Source organism: Mobula birostris, chromosome 9 (genome assembly GCF_030028105.1).
Source record: "Mobula birostris isolate sMobBir1 chromosome 9, sMobBir1.hap1, whole genome shotgun sequence".
NCBI lineage: Eukaryota > Metazoa > Chordata > Chondrichthyes > Myliobatiformes > Myliobatidae > Mobula > Mobula birostris.
In genome coordinates, this window is record NC_092378.1 from 5407919 (window position 1) to 5428564 (window position 20646).

General features: G+C 43.1%; 1 protein-coding gene and 1 long non-coding RNA gene across 3 annotated transcripts in view; one reads left to right on the forward strand and one right to left on the reverse strand.

The window, feature by feature from the left end:
* LOC140202504 (uncharacterized) overlaps positions 1–20646 on the forward strand; it is a 58024-nt gene that overhangs the window by 13084 nt on the left and 24294 nt on the right. The window lies entirely within an intron of this gene.
* ano6 (anoctamin 6) overlaps positions 1–20646 on the reverse strand; it is a 171529-nt gene that overhangs the window by 3943 nt on the left and 146940 nt on the right. For both annotated transcript variants that reach the window (XM_072267430.1, XM_072267431.1), the window contains 3 exons: positions 16340–16545; positions 10051–10262; positions 7874–7979 (listed from right to left, as the gene is read on the reverse strand). In XM_072267430.1, coding sequence (XP_072123531.1) covers positions 7874–7979; positions 10051–10262; positions 16340–16545 — 524 coding nt within the window. The remainder of the gene's footprint in view (positions 1–7873; positions 7980–10050; positions 10263–16339; positions 16546–20646) is intronic.

Genomic DNA, 20646 nt, shown 5'->3' on the forward strand with positions numbered 1-20646 from the left:
GTTACTCTGGTTGGCAATCAGTGGTGAGCGGTGTGCCGCAGGGGTTGGAGCTGGGCCTGCAGTTGTTCACTATATATATTAACGATCTGGAAGAGGGAACCGAGTGCAGTGTATTTAAGTTTGCTGATGATGCTAAATTGAGTGGAAAAGCAAATTGTGCAGAAGATGCGGAGAGTCTGCCGAGAGATAGAGATAGGTTAAATGAGTGGGCAAGGGTCTGGCAGATGGAGTACAATGTTGGTAAATGAAAGGTCATTCACTTTAGAAGGAAAAATGAAAGAACAGATTATTATTTAAATAGTAAAAAATTGCAGCATGCTGCTGTGCAGAGGGACTTGGGAGTGCCTGCATATGGATCACAAAAGGTTGGTTTGCAGGTGCAGCAGGCTATCAAGAAGGCAAATGGAATGTTGGCCTTCATTGCTAGAGGGACTGAATTCAAGAGCAGGGAGGTTATGCTCCAACTGTACAGGGTACTGGTGAGGCTGCACCTGGAGTACTGTGTGCAGTTCTGGTCTCCTTACTTGAGGAAGGATATACTGACTTTGGAGGCAGTGCAGAGGAGGTTCACCAGGTTGATTCCAGAGATGAGGGGGTTAGACTACGAGGAGAGATTGAGTCACCTGGGACTGTACTCACTGGAATTCAGAAGAATGAGAGGAGATATTATAGAAGCATATAAAATTATGAAAGGGATAGATAAGTTAGAGGCAGGAAAGTTGTTTCCACTGATGGGTGATACTAGAACGAGGGGACATAACCTCAAGATTCAGGGAAGTAGATTTAGGATGGAGATGAGGAGGAACTGCTTTTCCCAGGGAGTGGTGAATCAGTGGAATTCTCTGCCCAATGAAGCAGTGGAGGCTACCTCAGTAAATATATTTAAAACAAGGATGGATAGAGTTTTGCATAGTAGGGGAAATAAAGGTTATGGGGAAAAGGAGGTAGGTGGAGATGAGTCCATGGCCAGACCAGCCATGATCTTATTGAATGGCGGAGCAGGCTTGATGGGCCAGATGGCCGACTCCTGCTCCTATTTCATGTGTTCGTGTTCCTCTTCCTCTGTTCCTCTCTATGGGCATAGACTTCAAGATCCCCCTGTTTCTCCACACCATCAGGAATCATGATATTAACCCTGTATTCTGCCTTCAAATTCACCATTCCAAAGTCAATCATTTCACACTTGTTTGTGTTGGACTCATTTGCCTCTTCTTAGCCCAGCTCTCCATCCTGTCAATACCCACGTTATACTACTTTTAATTTATTTTTGACATTTTTCTTGCCAAATAGTTAGTCAAATATCTACAAAGGCACTGTGTCCTGCCAAATGTAAGTGAGCATTCACCTTGAAAATAGCACGGCAGGAAAAACAGTAGCTCTCTCAACGCAATCATTAAAAAACAGGTCCTGTCTCCACCGTAAACTGCCAGTATTGTGTGTGCATTCGCGAGCACGCCTAGGAGTATATGCACTTAGATCTGAGTGAAAGAAATCTCAAATTTACCCATGAATCTTTATCACTATATTCTGCAAAGAGTCCAGGAAATTGCCTCATGGATCCTAAGCCCGGATAAGGGTTGTGAGTGGAGATTTTGTAAGTGCAAGGAAAGAAAGGTAACATAGAACAGGCCTTTTGGCCATTAATGATATGCCCAATTCGACCAAAAGGTCATAAGACATAGGAACAGAATTAGGCCATTTGGCCCATCGAGTCTGCTCAGCCATTCAATCATGGTTGATCCTTCTTTTTCCCTCCTCAGCCCCACTCCCCGGCCTTCTCCCTGAAGCCCTTGATGCCGTGACCAATCAAAAACCTATCAATCTCCACCTTAAATACACCCAAGGACCTGGCCTCCACAGTTGCCTGTGGTAAAAAAATTTCACAAATTTACCATCCTCAGGCTAAAGAAATTTCTCCACATCTTTGTTTTAAATTGCCAACCCTCTACCCTGAGGCTGTGCCCTCTTGTCCTAGACTCCCCCACCATGGGAAACATCTTTACCACAGCTACTCCGTCTAGGCCTTTCAACATTCAAATGGTCCCCCCCCCATCCTTCTAAATTCCAGTGAGTACAGACCCAGAGCTCCCAAATGTTTCTCATATGATAGCCCTTTCATTCTAGAATCATCCTTGTGAACCTCTTCTGAAGCCTCTCCAATGCCAGCACATCTTTTCTGAGATAAGGAGCCCAAAACTGTTCACAATACTGAAGGTGAGGCTTCACCAGAGACTTGTAAAGCCCCAGCATCACATCCCTGCTCTTGTATTCTAGACCTCTTGAAATGAATGCTAACATTGCATTTGCCTTCCTTATCATCGACTCAGCCCGCAAGTTAACATTTAGGGCATTCTGCATAAGGACTCCCAAGTCCTTTTACATGTCAGATTTTTGGATTTTCTCCCTGTTTAGAAAATAGTCTGCGCATTTATTTCTTCTGCCAAAGTGTATGACCTTGTTTTTTCCAACATTGTCTTTCATTTGCCACTTTCTTGCTCTTTCTCCTAATCTGTCTAAGTCCTTCTGCATCCTACCTGTTTCCTCAACATTACCTGCCCCTCCACCAATCTTCATACCATCTGCAAACTCAGCAACAAAACCATCTATTTCATCATCTAAATCATTTATATACAGCATAAAAAGAAGCGGTCCCAACACCAGCCCCTGCGGAAAACCACTAGTCATCACCAGCCAACCAGAAAAGGATCCTTTTATTCCCACTCACTGCCTCCTACCAATCAGCCAATGCTCTAACCATGCCAGTAACTTCCCTGTACTACCATGGGCTCTAACTTGGTAAGCAGCCTCATGTGTGGCCTTCTGAAAGTCCAAATATACAACATCCATTACATCCTCTTTATAGTAGTCATAGTCATACTCTATTGATCCAGGGGGAAACTGGTTTTTGTTACAGTTGCACCATAAATAATTAAATAGTAATAAACCCATAAATAGTTAAATAGTAATATGTAAATTATGCCAGGAAATAAGTCCAGGACCAGCCTATTGGCTCAGGGTGTCTGACCCTCCAAGGGAGGAGTTGTAAGGTTTGATGGCCACAGGCAGGAATGACTTCCTATGACGCTCTGTGTTGCATCTCGGTGGAATGAGTCTCTGGCTGAATGTACTCCTGTGCCCACCCAGTACATTATGTAGTGGATGGGAGACATTGTCCAAGATGGCATGCAACTTGGACAGCATCCTCTTTTCAGACACCACCGTCAGAGAGTCCAGTTCCATCCCCACAACATCACTGGCCTTACGAATGAGTTTGTTGATTCTGTTGGTGTCTGCTACCCTCAGCCTGCTGCCCCAGCAAACAGCAAACACGATAGCACTGGCCACCACAGACTCGTAGAACATCCTCAGCATCGTTCGGCAGATGTTAAAGGACCTCAGTCTCCTCAGGAAATAGAGATGGCTCTGACCCTTCTTGTAGACAGCCTCAGTGTTCTTTGACCAGTCCAGTTTATTTTCTCTCCTGCTTGTAATCTCCTGAAAGAATTCCAACAGGTTCGCCATGCAGGATATTCCCTGAAGGAAACCATGCTGACTTCGAACTATATTGTCCTGTGTCACCAAGTACTCCATCACCTCATCCTTAACAATTGACTCCAACATCTTCTCAATCACTGAGGTCAGGCTAACTGGTCTATAATGGGGCAACAGAACGAAATCCAATACTGCAGATGTAGACTAACCAGGGTTTAACAAGCCTGCATTTTTATTAATTGTAAACACAAGAGATTCTGCAGATGCTGGAGATCTAGAGCGACACACTCAAAATGCTGGAGGAGCTCAGTAAGTCAAGTGGCAGCTATGGAACTGAATGAACAGTTGACATTTAAGGCTGAGGCCCTTCTTCAGGACTGAAATGGAAGGGGGCAGACACCAGAATAAAAAGGTGGGGAGAGAGGAAGGAGGCTAACTGGAAGGTGACAGATGAAACCAAGTGGGTGGGAAAGGTCAAGGGCTGGATAGGAAGGAATCCGATAGGAGAGGAGAAAGGGAAGGAGGAGGGAGGTCGGGTGGGGGGTGGTGGTGATCGGCAGGCGAGAAGCGATAAAAGACCAAAGTGGGGAATAGAATAGAAGAGCAGGGGAGGGAGAGGGAAAGATTTATTAATTGCTTGTGTTGGCGGCAATGCTGTTAATGGCTTAAAAGTGTTTTCAGGTGATTTTAATTGTTAATTTCAAACTTTAATAGCTTTTAAATGTTTCTGAATGTTACATATTCATAAAGCATTGATTTAAAAAAAAACATTGGTTTTGTCAGGTGTCAGAGCTGGTATTTGACCTGGCTGGCTGCCAAAGGGCTGTCATCAGTTTCTTTAAGACAGTACTTGCTGTACCCTGCACCTGCTGAAGGGCTGTCAGCAGTTTCTTTAAGACCCTTGTCACCTGATTGTGTTCTATAAGGTAATGGCCACATTCCAAGCCTAGTCCATCTGATCCTAGACTCTGGCATCTGGCCTGCTGCTCTTGTAAACAACAGTTAGATACAAGACATTCGGGCTTCCCAGCATCAAATGCGGATGGTGACCTTTGGTCCAGAAAGAAGACAACAAAAGGGTAAGTGAAAGAGGGAAATAAAGTATTATAGAAAATGGAACACAGAACAAGGTGGTGAATCTGGAATTTATTGCCATAGGCAGCTATGGAGCACGAGCCATCAAGCCATTGTGTATATTGAAGATTGATTCTTACTTAGTCAGGCCATGAAGGGATACGGGAAGAAGGCAAGAGACTGAAGCTGAGAGAGAAATGGATCCGCCATTATGAAATGGTGGAGCAGACTTGATGGGCCAAATGGCCTAATTCTACTCCAATATCTTATGATCTTATAGAACAGTACAATACAGGAACAGGTCCTACGGCCCACAATGTTATGCCGAACCAGCTAAAAAATAAATCAACCCCACCCCCAAAACTAATCCCTCTTACCTACGCAATGTCCATATCCCTCCAAATTCCTTATATTCACGTGCCTATCTAAAAGAGTCTTAAAAGCCTCTAATGTATTTGCTTCTACCATCATACCAGGCAGTGCATTCCAGGCATCCACCATTCTCCAAGTAAAAAAAACTTACCCCACGCGTCCCCTTTTAACCTACCCCCTCTCACTTTCAATGCATATCCTCTGATATTAGACATTTCTACCCTGGGAAACAGATATTCCCTGTCAACTCTATCCATGTCTCTCATAATCTTACAAACCTCATTCAGATCTCCCCTCGGCCTCTGCCGCTCCAGAGAAAGCAACCCAGGTTTGTCCAGCCTCTTGAGATAGCACATGCCCCCCTAACCAGGCAACATCCTAGTGAACCTCTTCTGCCCCCTCTCCAGAGGGGACTCCTTCTGTGTGAGAAGGATTTCTGGAGATATATTCAGGTATGAAGACTCGTACAGCCAGATTTGGGAACAGTTTCTTTCCAACTGTGATAAGACTGCTGAACGGATCCTGACCCGGATCTGGGCCGTACCCTCCAAATATCCGGACCTGCCTCTCGGTTTTTTTGCACTACTTTACTTTCCATTTTTCTATTTTCTATTTATGATTTATTATTTAAATTTTTAATATTTACTAATTTTTACTATTTTTAGTATTCTTAATTCTTAATATTTGTAATTCAGGGAGCGGAAAGCGCAGAATCAAATATCGCTGTGATGATTATACATTCTAGTGTCAATTGTTTGGTGACAATAAAGTATAAAGTATGACAAGGAAGTGTGTTAATTTTCCAATTAAGGATGTTTTGACACTGGAGAGGGTTCAAAGGAGATTCACAAAAATGATTCCAGTATTGAACGGCTTGTCATATGGAGACTGAGACTGTTTGATGGCTCTGGGCCTGTCCCCACTAGAGTTCAGAAGAATAAGGAGTGACCTTATTGAAACCTATCAAATGGTGAAAGGCCTCGATAGAGTGGACGTGGAGAGGATGTTTCCCATAGTGGGAGAGTCTAGGACCAGAGGACACAGCCTCAGAATAGAGGGGCGTCCTTTTAGAATAGAGGTGAGGAGGAGCTTCTTTATCCAGATAGTGGTGAATCTGTGAAATTCGTTACCTCAGACAGCTGTGGAGACCAAGTCTGTAAAGCAGAGGTTGATAAGATTCTTGATGGGTCAGGGCATGAAGGGATATGGGGAGAAGGTGAAAGACTTGGGACTGAGAGGGAAATGGATCAGCCATGATGAAATAGTGGAACAGACTCAATGGGCCAAATGGCCCAATTCTGCTCCTATATCTTATGGTCTTAATTTGGAGGATGTTCAGCAGTGCTCACTTGACTTGGCAGGCACTGTATAAAAACTTATAATTACTGTATACTCTGAAAGAGCTATCAAAAGCTCCTTAGAACATATTAGATTGAAAGGAGATTTGAAAGAGGAATACAAAATTTCGAGGAGTATAGCTGGGATGAATGCAAGAAGGCTTTTTCCACTGAGGGTGGGTGGGACTACATTAGAGGTCATGGATTAAGGGTGAAAGGTGAAAAGTTTAAGGGGAACATGAGGGGGAGTATGGAATGAGCTGCCAGAACAAGTGGTACAGGCGAGCTCGGTTTCAATTTTAAGAGAAGTTTGGATCGATAGATGGATGGTCTGGGTGCAGGTCGATAGACTAGGCAGTTTTACAGGGCTCGAAGCATCTTGTAAGCACTCCTCTGCCTCCCTTGACCATACTTCTTTGTCCGCACAACTGGTGCTGCAGTCTTTGGTCTCTGCCTGCGCAGGGGGAATAGAAGTACAGCCAGTTGACTTTCAAAAGGGTGGCCATAGGATGGGCTGGTAAGCGATTCTGATGGTAGTACCACAGGGGTCAAGTGTATTGACTTCCTCTGGTTCCACAGGTGATATGGTGATGGTAGTTGTTCAGATTTCTTCAAGGGGCCTAACTGAAATCTCCCACAATGATAGGGAAGGCAATCGGGTGTGCTGTTTCGTGACTGCCGATCATGGAACTCAGGTGCTCCAATGCCTGTCTGAGTTGGCCTGAGGTGGAGTGTAATCACAACCAGTACAATGACAGAAAACGCCCTCAGCAGATAAAATGGACAGCATTTGACCACTAGATATTCTAGGTTGGGTGAATAGGATTGAGACAGAATCGCCATGGTTTGTGAACCATAATGAGTTAATCATAAAGTATATTCCACCTCCTCTAACTTTAAAAGACTGAGATCTCCTGCCTTTGCAGAGAACAGTGAAGCTGTAGAGCTGCAGTGCTGTGTCCGAGATGGCGGCAGTGAGCCATGTTTCCATGAAGCAAAGTACACAGCAGTTCCTGATGTTCCTCTGGTACAGTAATCTTGCTCTGATGTCTCCAGTGTTATTTTCCAGAGATTGTACACTTGCCATCAGGATAGCTGGGAATGAGGGGAGAGTGTCTGAGGTTGCAGTCGTACCTGCAGATCGGCTTGGCTTATATTTTCTTAAAGGGGATCTGCACCTGTGTCCTGAGTTTTCATACCAGGGTCTGCTGATTTTGAGTTGATAGATTTTTTAAAACATCTTAAAATGATACTGCCTACTGAAGTACCCATGGTCGTGACTGGATTTCAGCAGCAGTAGTCCTACACAGGAATATTTAATGATTCCCATCAGATCTGCATGCAAAGCATCACCACTTACCAGTGCCATCTTCCCCAGTATTTATTGGAATAATTTATACCAGAACTTAATGATGCAACAAAAAGGACAAAAATACTCTTGTCAAGAAGATACAAGTATTTCTTACTATATGTGAAAGGTTCTTACTTGCAACAATATCTTTTCTACTTATTGACAAGGCAGCAACATCCTCCATTACGTACTCATTATGCTTGCAAACATACACAGAATCAGAATCTTAAGCCAAAATAATCCTCACCTCTGTAACGATAATAAATGCTAGCTTGGCGGCCATTATATGCCAGTAATAAAGGCTATGGTCATATTCCAGTGGATGTCCAGGAGGATATCTGAGATCACGGTACCTGCCACAGAAGATTAAAGATTAAAAGATTAGCTTTACTTGTTCACATGTAAATTGAAACATATGGTGAAATGCATCATTTATGTCAACATGAGGATGTACTGGGGGCAGTCCGCAACTGTGCCCTGCTTCCGGCACCAACATTGCATGCCCTCAGCTTACTACCCGTCGGTCTTTGAAATATATGTGGGAGGAATCCAGAGCACCCGGTAGAAACCCATGTGGTCACAGGGAGATCGTACGAACTCCTTACAGAGAGCAGCAGGAATTAAACCCCAATCACTGCCACTGGAAAACGTTATGCTAACTGTTAAGCTACACTGTCACCCTGTATTAAAACCTTTAGATCAGCTGAAATAATAGCAAAGATGGTAAATAACATAGTTATGATTAAAACAATGTAAGTGAATGCCCAATCAAACTGATAAGGGTAACAAAATCCAAACTTGCTCCAATTTGGTTTGAGTATTTTGGCCTGGATTTGCAGTAACATGCACTGCAGGCTTGCTTTCTATTATGCTTGCTGAAAAGCACAAGTATTTATGGGGCTTGGGAAACTCAGTAAGTAAAAGGAGATGAACAAAAAGCTGTTCTGACATGTCAGTCCACAACCTCCTCTACTGTCACAACGAGGCCACACTCAGGTTGGAGGATCAGTACCTCATATTCTGTCTGGGTAACCTCCAACCTGATGGCATGAGCTTCGAGTAATTGACCCTCCTCCTTCACCATTCCCCCAATCTTGTTTCCCTCTCACACCTTCTCTTCTTACCTGCCCATCACCTCCCTCTGGTGTTCCACCCCTTCCCTTCCTTCCATGGTCTTCTACCCTCTCCAATCAGATTCTCCCTTCTCCAGCCCTTTAGCTCTTTCACCTATCAGCTGGTTACTTCACCCTTCCCCCTCTCCCAGTTTCACCTGCCATCCTGTACATCGATCACCTCTTCCTTCCCTCCCCCCACCTTAGACTGACTCCTTCCCCCCTTCCTTCCACACCTGATGAAGGGTCTCGGCCCAAAACGTTGATTCTTCTCCATAGATGCTGCCTAGCCTGCTGAGTTCCTCCAGCATTTTGTGTGTGTTTCCTTAAAAATAAGCTAAATCTATCATGCAAATACAAAAGCATCATAGGACTCTGGGTTAAAGATGTTTACTTAAAGATCCCAACCTTTCCAGACCTTCCTTCAATGCCAGTGCCCACTGAAACAGAACCTCTGACCTTTAACCTCTGAATTGCCCTGTGAGTACTCCTAACCCTTCTGAGTATGTTGCATCCTGTATGGGTCTCCTCCCTCATTCAGTCATCGTCTCCCACAACCACAAAACTCAGTTTCTCTTGAGCTGGTTCTTTTAATGCCAGAGCAGATCATTTCTCGGGTAGATCAGCCAAGATAATGTTGAAAAGTGAGGCATGAACACAAGAGGTTCTGCAGATGCTGGAAATCCAGAGCAACACACACAAAAAGCAGGGGGAACACAGCAGGTCAGGCAGCATCTATGGAGGGAAACAACTAATTGATGTTTTAAGCTGAGACCTGTATAGGGAAGGGAGTAAAAAGATGACATTTCAGGCTGAGACCATTCACTGTTTCTGATGAAGGGTTTTGTACTGAAATGTCAACTGTCTATTCCTGTCCATAGATTCTGCCTGACCCACTGAGTACCTTCAGCATTTTGTGAGAGGCGAGGCAGCCTTGAGGAGCCAAATACCATCCTTCTGTTTCCTCTTTCTCATGTCCTCGTACCAGAAAAGTTGTTAACATGGAAATATGTGAAACATGTCTGCCCAGTTTTCTACATTGAACCCCTCACCTCTGTTCTGAAAGCCCAAGTCTAAGCTTCCCTTGAAAGAGATGTAAGCTTGGAGGCATCTCAACCCTGAAGAACTTCAATGATTCATGTAACACATGATTTGACCTGATGTGCCGCAGACATTATCATAACATTACCAATTCACTTTTCAGCAAAAGTAAAGCTGGCTGGATAATTAAATGATTCACAGTGAGTACTGTGAGAGGCATTTGTTCCTGCAATATCTGGGGAAGAGTTTACGATGGTCTGAGATCACTAACCTGCAGGTGGTATCGGTTTCGGGGTTAAACCATGAGGGGAAGCTGATGGGTTTGCTGATATTACTGAAGTCAGCGATTCTGAAAACAGAGAGGGTACTGTTGATGTAGCCACGCATGGTTGGGCTGCTGAACTCGCCGTGGGGTTGTATTGATAGCGCCCAGTAGTAAACGAGCCTGGGTATCATATCGGAAGTGAAGGCAATGATCAATGCCTATAAACAAAAAAAATGGCAAAGTGTCACTTTAAAAAAGCAACTGCAAACATAATAGTGCACAACATAAATAGATGAACAATAATTTTCTTCTATAAACCTGTGTAATCTCCTATCGAGACACCAGGCAAGGTCACTTGATTCCAAACAATTGGATTGTTGATCATTACAGAATGTCTCTCTGGTGCTTCCCGCTCCCTCCCCTCTCCCTTTGCCTTTTCCCAACCTTCCCACTCTTAATCCACCATAGAGACCCATGTCAGAATCAGGTTTATCATCGCTCACGTGTCATGAAATTTGTGTTTTTTCTGTGGCAGCAGTACAGTGCAATATATAAAATTACTACCGTACTGTGCAAAGGTCTTAGGCATCCTAGCTAAATAAATATATATTCACACACACACACACATATATATACACACCTGGCATCTGGAAGGAAAGGTTAAAGTTGTGTACAGTGTATTATTCAAGTGTTTGATATTCCTACTATTAAATATCTCTTCTCCTAAAAATAGAAACATATACTGTGATTCTGAAAATACACGCTGCCCCTCAGAATCCTGTCCACATAATAGTGAGAAATTCTCCAGAAATATCACAAGAACAGGGGAGATATTTTTAGAATCACAGAATCATTCAACACAGAGACAAAGCCTTCTAGCTGGCCTCACCTGTGTAGACTGTGGTGCTGTTTATGCATATCTCATTTGCCCAGATTAAGCTCATTCACTCTATTCCTTTCCTTTCTAAATGCCTGTTGTGATGCTATCTGCCTTCACCACCTCTCCTGGCTGCTTTGAAATATTCACCACCTTTTGAGTGAAAAAGACTTACCCCTCAGATCTCCTTTCCATTTCCCCCTTCTTGCCTTAAACCTTTGCCTCCTTGTACTAGACTTCTCAACCCTGGGGAAATGTTCTGACTATCTATGGCCCCCATAATTTTGTAAACCTCACTGAGTTCATCCCTGGTACGTTCCAGTAATAATAAACCCAGTCTATCCAATCTTTCCTCATAACTACAGCCCTCTAATCTGGTGAATCTCTTCTACACTCTCCCTATTGCTACCATATCCTCCTTGTAACGTAGCAACCAGAACTGTATGCTACAAGCTGTCTAATCGATGTTTTGTACAACTGCAACATGATATCTCAACTCAATGCCTCGGCCTATGAAGGCGAGAATACAAGTGCTTTTTTCACTACCCTCTCCACCTGTGTTGCTACGGACCTGCAGCCAAACTGTCTCTGTACATCACTGCTCCTAAGGCCACTGTTTACTGTACGTGTCCTGATGGAATTGGACCTCACAAAATGTATTACTTCACACTTGTCTGGATTAAATTCCACCTATCACTGCTCCACCAAAATTTCCACCCCATCTACGTCCTGCTGTATCTTTAAACCACCTTTTTGTTACCAATGATTCCACCGATTCATGTGTAGTCCGCAGATTTACAAATCTGACCCCCAACTCTCTCCAAACAACTTGCACCTGCTCCAGGATTCAGAATGTTTTCCCAGGGTGGGGAAATCTAGTACTAGTAGGCAAAGGTTTAAGGTAAGGAAGGTGATCTGGGGATAAGCCTTTTCCACACAGAAGGTGGTGAAGGCAGATCCTACCATCTCTGGTCTTACTTCATGAACTTGCCTTCATCTATTCATGTTAATATTTATGGATTAACAAACAATTGACTTTAAATTTATAATTAACAGTTGTGCCTTAAGCTAGAAAAACTGCACTTAAGAGCCATAAAGTACAGCGCAGAAGCAAGCCTTTCAGCCCCTCTAGTCCATGCTGAACCATTTAAATTTCCTACTCCCAACAACCTGCATCAGGACCATAGCCCTCCATATCTCTATCATTCATGTACCTATTCAAACTTCTCTTAAACAATGGAATCAAGCTTGCATGCACCACTTGCACTGGCAGCTCGTTTCTCACCCTCATGACCCCCTGAGTGAAGAAGTTTTCCCTTAACCCTTAACCCATGACCTCTAGTTGTAATACCATCCAACTTCAGTGCAAAAAGCCTGCTTGCATTTACTCCATCTATACCCTTTCATCATTACTTCCTGTACAACGGCATCCGTATTAAATTCAGAAAGATACAAATTTTAATTTCCCTTCTTGTCTGAGGCATTACAACCTGCAGATTTGTTACTTTTACAACATAGGAGCAATTGTCACACTGAGCCTCGTAGCTCTCAGAATCACCTTGGTGCCTCAAGAAGGCGGTGTCTATCACTAAGGTCCTCCACCATGCAGGACATGCCCTCTTCTCATTGTTACTATCAGGAAGGAGGTACAGAAGCCTAAAGGATCACACACAGTGATTCAGGGAACAGCTTCTTCCCCTCTGCCATCCGATTTCTGAATGGACAATGAATCCATGAACACTACCTCACTATTTTTTTAAATTTCTATTTCCACTTATTGTATCTAACAATTTATTAACTACACACACACATATATGTATACACACACACATATCCACACACTGTAATTCACAGTAATTCCCAATATTATCACGTATTGGATTGTACTGCTGCCGCAGAGTTAACAAATTTCATGACATCTGCTGGTGATATTAAACCTGATTCTGTCTCTGATTCCATTCCCCCATATTTGGCTATTACACAGACTTTGTTGCCACCTTAGTTATCTTACCATGCACCAACACTAGAGGCTCCAACCCGTCTAAGCTACCAACCGATACGTCTTTGGGATGGAGGAAATCAGACTACGTGGAGGAAACCCGCATGGTCAGAGAATGCGAAGGCAGTGGAGGACAGGATCTAACCCGCTTAATGAATCGATATGGCAGCAATACCAGCTTCTACGCTACTGTGCCGCCTATGGTCCCCTATCAATTCCATTTAATACCTTATCACCCTTCAACATTTTCATGTCTAGGACAGGGGCAATGAATTTTTTTTTGAGAATGTGCGCCCACATTAGTGATAATCTAAAAAAAAATCTCTCGTGCACCATGGTAATTTTGAGCATAGATTATCACTGATTATTGAATTAGTAACAATAATTATGGACTTTTATTTAAGGAAAATTTTAAGGTTTACCAGGATGCTGCCTGGTTTAGAGGGCAGGTGCTATCATGAGAGGCTGGACAAACTTGGGTGTTGTTTTCTGTGGAGCCTCAGAGCTGAGGGGAAATCTGATACAGGTTTACAAAATAATGAGAGGCATAGGTAGAGTGAACAGGGAGTATCTATTTCCCAGGGTTGAAATGTCAAATCCCAGAGGGCATGCATTGAAGGTGAGGGGGCAAGGTTCAAGGGGATGCGAGGGTTAATTTTTTTTTATCCAGAGTGGTGGATATCTGGAACGTGCAGCCTGGTGAGGTGGTGGAGGCAAACACATTAGAAGCTCTTAAGAGTCATTTGGATAGGCACATGGGTGTAAAGAAGATGGAGGAATTTGTGTTTGGGTGCTTTTGATTTGCCTTTTGGCTGGTTCAGCACAACACTGTGGGCTGATTGGCCTGTTCCTGTTTTATGAAAAATGTTGAGGTCTTTATTTGCAAGAATTCATTGCTGTACTATAAATAAAATTATAACAGAGATAGATTGAAATAATTGAAGCATTTTCAAAAACCTGATCAAAAATGATTAATATTAATCTTTTGAAAAGATTATTTTGAAAATAACATAATTTCTAAATGGAATTGTTATTGTACACCATACATAACGGAGTAAGTGTGAATGTGAAGTACATATTCAAAAAAAATCACTGAAAGGAAATAAGCACACTTTACTCTCAGTGAGACTTTCGCTGGTGCACTAACAATGACGAATATTTTATTTACTTATTGAGATGCAGCAGAATGTAGGCCATCTGGCCCTTCGAGCTGTGCTGCCCAGCAATCCCCCAAATTAATCCAAGCCTACTCATGGGACAATTTACAATGGCCAATTAACCTACCAACTGGTATGTCTTTGGACTGTGGCAGGAAACTGGAGCACCCAGGGGAAACTCCCGCGGTCATGGGGAGAACGTACAAACTCCTTACAGGGAGCGGCGGGATATTTCGGCTTGCATTTGGTTGTTTTGAGAGCTACACACGTAGCACAGTTTCATCAGTAAGTCTCTCCTATAATTAGATTTGACCGAGTTCATCACTGAATGACTCAGAGAAATATGTCAATGAAAATACTGTTAATATTGTCATTGCAAGATTATTCAGGCAGTTAAAAGTCTCAGTGCTCTTCATTTATAAACACTCATTTGCTGCTTCATTGGCAGGAAAGATAAGCTTTAAAAATATTTGGTCTTTTTATTATGGGTGGGGTCAAAGAACTGAGGGGCGGTGCCAGATGGGCATGACAAGTTGGGCAAGTGTGCCACAGGTTTGCCACCCCTGGTCTAGGGGCGAAAACCCTTGTTTGTGTACTCCCCCCCCCCGACATTTGATAGCTGGACATCATATTTTATTTTCCTATATCTTCATTGCACTCTGAACTCATGCCTTTGAATGGAAAATCCTACAAAATGTAGTGGATTTGGCTCAGTACATCACGGGTAAAGCCCTCCCACCATTGAGCACATCTACATGAAACACTGTCATAGAAAAGCAGCGTCCATCATCACAGTTCCTCACCAGCCAGGCCATGCGCTTTTCTCGCTGCTGCCAGCAGGAAGGTACAAGAGCCTCAGGACTCACACCAGCAGGTTTAAGAACAATTGCTACTCCTCAACCATCAGGCTCTTGAACAAAGGAGTTAACTACACTCACTTGCCCATCCACTGAAATGTTCCCACAACTAATAACCTCACCTCAAGGACTCTAGCTCGTTATCTCATGTTCTTGTTATTTATTGCCATTTATTTAAATTTCCATTTGCACATTTTGTTGTCTTCTGCACTCTGGTTGATCTTTCATTGATCCTGTATCCTAACAGGGCCTATTCCATGCTGTATCTCAATAAATAAATATTTTTGTGTCAGCAGAAATTACGGGAAATCAGAAGTAAGCTAATTCATCCATTTCAGTACTGAATCATTTTAAGTTGTTATTTGAATAGTTAAGTCTCAACACAAATCATTGCAGGCTATTATAATTCACATCCTGACAACTTTGAGCATTTGTGCATAATCCTCACTATCAAGTGCCACAGTGAATTTCAGAAAAGAATCAATAATTGGTCTTAATTTCTTGAGCTTCTACTTTAATTACCTGTCATTTAAGAGATTAAATCAAGTTCTTGGAAGCATCTAACCCCTGTCCATTAATTTTGTCATCTCTTCAAAATATTCCTTTAAGATCCTCCAAGAATGATATAATATTTTACAAATCCATACTGCCTTTCTCAAATCAAGGAAAATTTCTATTTCCTTAGTTATTGATTCTACAATAGAAATTTGATTAATTGATGTGTAATTTCTTGATTTCTCTTTTGTATCTCGTTAAGCAGGTGACAGTAGGTGCAGATATTAAATCCAAAAGAATGGCACTTGGCTCTAGAGAATTTTAGAAGATTATAATTTAAGCACCTTAAGGTACTTAACTACTTCCTTAATAACCATGGTGATGAGGATTTGATACATGTTAGAACAAAAGAAATAGAAACAGTTCTTGGTCCGCCATTTGATTAATTCAGAAGTTAATTTTTTTTTACTCGAGCACCACTTTCCTGTACTAAATCCACATCCCTTCATTCCTAATTATCAAAAAATGTATTGGCTTCTGTTTTATATATACCAAGGAGCTGAGCCTGCACAACTCCGCAGCACAGCACTTTTTAATGACTCATTATCCGCTGGGTGGGAGAGCATTTCTCCGCTCAGTCTAGAATGGCTGACTCCTTATTCTGGCACTGTCACCCTTAGTTCCAGAGGGGCAGTGTCACTCCTGCCTTTACTCTCCTGAGCTCTGAAAGAAGCTTGCACGTTTCAATGGGACCATCCTTCTTGCATTAAATGTTGGCGGTTCTCATCCCAGATTCAGTATTAACTTCCTCAAAGTATCTTCCACTAAGCTAAACACTACCAAAATAATTGAAAGATATATTCAGCATGTCCTCATCTTGAGCTCCTCCTGACTCATAGGTGTCACTCACGTTGGTCACAGCAGCAAAAATAGCCACTCCATTTAGGATTGGCAGCCAGGCTCCAATGTCTTGTGCTTTGGCTGGTAGGACGCGTCGATACTGAGTGGTTAGTTTCCATGCGTCTACTCGAATTTCAATGATGTTATTGACCAGTGCCAGCAGGGGTGCCAGGGGAAACGATGCCACAAAGATGGTGGCAAATCCGAACTGTATCACTGTAAAAATGAACAAAAACCTAAAGTGAAATCTTAATGGCCAAACAAAACTGCAGTTTATATTATTGCTGTACTTGATATATAACTACTGCCAGAGAATATCAGCAGATGTTCTGATGGCCCAGAACCAAAACTAGCAGATTCATAGCACAGAAATCTCTTGTATTTAACTCAGACACTTGATTAATCGAGAGCAGTGGTTCCCAACGTGAGTGATATCCCAAAGTTGGCGAAAGTGGGAGCTTCTAGGGGGGCAATAAAGGTTTAGGGAGTGGTGGGGGGGGGGCTCAGTAGCAAGTGGGACTCCTGAGGGATTAATTTAAGAAATTAATTATTTATTATAATCATTTGATCCTCAGAGCCTCATTAATTCATTACAATGATCACGAAATCACCTCATTTCTTGCTAACCCACTGTTCACTTACACTTTGCTCGAAGCACATCATAGTTGTTGAAAAGCAATGTGGCACCTTGGTGTTTGGCATCCAGTTATTTCTGGGCCTGGCCTGCGCATTATTGCCATTCATGACTGTAGTACAAAGTTGTTAGTACAATTCCCAAATTAATCAAGGAATGACACAATTCCTATGAATTAGGGTTTGGCGTTCAGTGAAGTGAAGTTCAGAATATATCCTTTTGAATGCTCTTGACCACATTTCTCTAGCCCACGGTCCGACTGAGATATCGCTGCCCCACTTTATGTATCTTCAGGCAGAGTGTCTTTAGGGCAGCAATGAAGGTTTCTTTCATTGCTGTTTCCATAACAATTTTGTTTGACCAGTCACGGTTATTACCCCTGAGCTGAACCCCTGAACCTGGAGAACTGGTGGGCCACTCTTTGTCTGGCCTCTACCCTTTGACCTGTTTGGCATGGGTGACCCTACCAAGAGCCAAAGCCCAAGGGCCTGACTCGAGCCAACATATCTCTCCAGGTCATTGAGACACATAAGCCTCCAAACCACGACAAGGTTGTGGCCCTTTTGGAGGATGATGTCATAACTTTCGCCTTTATTGATCACAGCTCTTAATGCATGGGGTAGATTATTGAACAGTGGCACCACCTTGAGAAGGAAAGGCCAACAGCTGCTTCTCTTACATTCTTGCGAGAAGGCTAAGGGGTCACCTGATAGAGAACTACAACGTTTGGACAAACAAAGATAGGGTAGTGGGAAACTTTTCCCTCAGATCCACGGATGCTGCCCGACCTGCTGAGTTCCTCCAGCGTGTTGTGCGTGTTGCTTTTCCCTTAGATGATGTGTCTATGATTAGAGGATAAGGTTTAAGGAAAGAGGGGATTTGAGGGAATATTTTTTGATCCAGAGAGTGGTGAACATAAAAATACATTAGCTAAGGGGGTGGTGTATACTCTCAATTTAAGAATCGTTTAGAAGAGCATTTAAAATTCGAAGGTACTGAATGCTGTAGAGCAAAATTTGATCCAAAATCAAAACAAAACAATTACCACCTGCCTATGACCCCAGATGAGTTGTTACACTTGTGTGATACACCCACAGCTCCAATGAATGCTCTAAAGAGTCAAATTCCCTATTTTATTAGCAATTAGCATACATTATTGAGCATTATCTCAGTAGTGAGAAAAGATATGACCTCTGCCGGCCCCCAACCCAAGTTACAAACTGCCCTGAAATAAGCATGAATATGCAACATATTCCCTTCACTTTTACCACGCCTCCTCTCATATGATTAGTTACCATAATAAATCCGCAGCACGGAATATATGGCTCCTACAAATACTACAGGGCTGGCTCTGGAAATAGTATTCATATAGGTAGATAACTGATGGCCAGGAAGGATATAATGGGCTGGTTCTGTGCTTAATTTAAACAATTATTATACAGTACCTAGATCAATTTTGCCATCTGCTGGCGGACTATGGCACTACACAAATCATTAAAACAAGTCAATGGAGGCCAAATGTTCTCTGTACGGTCTTTCTTGATAAAGGTCTATGATATAATATTTATAAGGAACATCATCTACCTGAGTGTTTCTATCAGATTCGAAAGAAACATCTGGAGGAAATTCTCACACCCCCAGACGTGGATAATCTGTATTAATGTTAATGGATGAAACATCACAGACTGGAAGCATGCAGATTTCAAATACCTAGGTTTACCCATGGCCCTCTATTTTTCTAAGCTCCATGTACCTATCAAGGAGTCTCTTAAAACACCCTATCACATCCGTCTCCACCACCGTCGCTGGCAGCCCATTCCACGCACTCACCACTCTCTGCGTAAAAAATTTACCCCTGACATCCCCTCTGTACCTACTTCCAAGCACCCTAAAACTATGTCCTCTTGTGCTGGCCATTTCAGCCCTGGGGAAAAGCCTCTGACTATCCACATGATCAATGCCCCTCATCATCTTATACACCTCTATCCTCCTCTCATCCTCCGTCGCTCCAAGGAGAAAAGGCTGAGTTCATTCAACCTATTCTCAGAAGGCATGCTCCCCAATCCAGGCAACATCCTTGTAAATCTCCTCTGCACCCTTTCTACGGTTTCCACATCCTTCCTGTAGTGAGGCGACCGACCAGAATTGAGCACAGTAACCCAAGTGGGGTCTGACCAGGGTCCTATAGAGCTGTAACATTACCTCTCGGCTCTTAATCTCAATCCCATGATTGATGCAGGCCAATGCACCGTATGCCTTCTTAACCACAGAGTCAACTTGCTCAGCAGCTTTGAGTGTCCTATGGACTCGGACCCCAAGGTCCCTCTGATCCTCCACATTGCCAGAGTCTTGTCATTAATGCTATATTCTGCCATCATATTTGACCTACCAAAATGAACCACCTCACACTTATCTGTGTTGAACTTCATCTGCCACTTCTCAGCCCAGTTTTGCATCATATCAATGTCCAACTGTAACCTCCGACAGCCCTCCACACTATCCACAACACCCCCAACCTTTGTGTCATCAGCAAATTTACTAACCCATCCCTCCACTTCCTCATCCAGGTCATTTATAAAAATCACGAAGAGTAAGGGTCCCAGAACAGATCCCTGACGCACACCACTGGTGACCGACCTCCATGCAGGATGTGACCCGTCTACAACCAGTCTTTGCCTTCTGTGGGCAAGCCAGTTCTGGATCCACAAAGCAAGGTCACCTTGGATCCCATGCCTCCTTACTTTCTCAATAAGCCTTGCTTGGGGTACCTTATCAAATGCCTTGCTGAAATCCATATACACTACATCTACTGCTCTACCTTCATCAATGTGTTTAGTCACATCCTCAAAAAATTCAATCAGGCTCGTAAGGCACGACCTGCCTTTCACAAAGCCATGCTGACATTCCTAATCATATTATGCCTCTCCAAATGTTCATAAATCCTGTCTCTCAGGATCTTCTTCATCAACTTACCAACCACTGAAGTAAGACTCACTGGTCCATAATTTCCTGGGCTATCTCAACTCCCTTTCTTGAATAAGGGAACAACATCCACAACCCTCCAATCCTCCGGAACCTCTCCCGTCCCCATTGATGGTGCAAAGATCATCACCAGGGGCTCAGCAATCTCCTCCCTCGCTCCCCACAGTAGTCTGGGGTATATCCCATCTGGTCCCGGCGACTTATTCAACTTGATGCATTCCAAAAGCACTAGCACATCCTCTTCCTTAATACCTACATGCTCAAGCTTTTCAGTCCGCTGTAAGTCATCCCTACAATCGCCAAGATCCTTTCCCATAGTGAATACTGAAGCAAAGTATTCATTAAGTACCTCTGCCATCTCCTCCGGTTCCATACACACTTTTCCACTGTCACACTTGATCGGTCCTATTCTCTCACATTTTGTCCTCTTGCTCTTCACATATTTGTAGAATGCCTTGGGGTTTTCCTTAATCCTGTCTGCCAAGGCCTTCTCACGGCCCCTCCTGGCTCTCCTAATTTCATTCTTAAACTCCTTCCTGCTCGCCTTATAATCTTCCAGAACTCTATCCATTACCTAGTTTTTTGAACCTTTCGTAAGCTCTTCTTTTCTTCTTGACTAGATTTACAACAGCCTTTGTACACCATGGTTCCTGTACCCCACCATCCTTTCCCTGTCTCATTGGAACGTATCTACGCAGAAC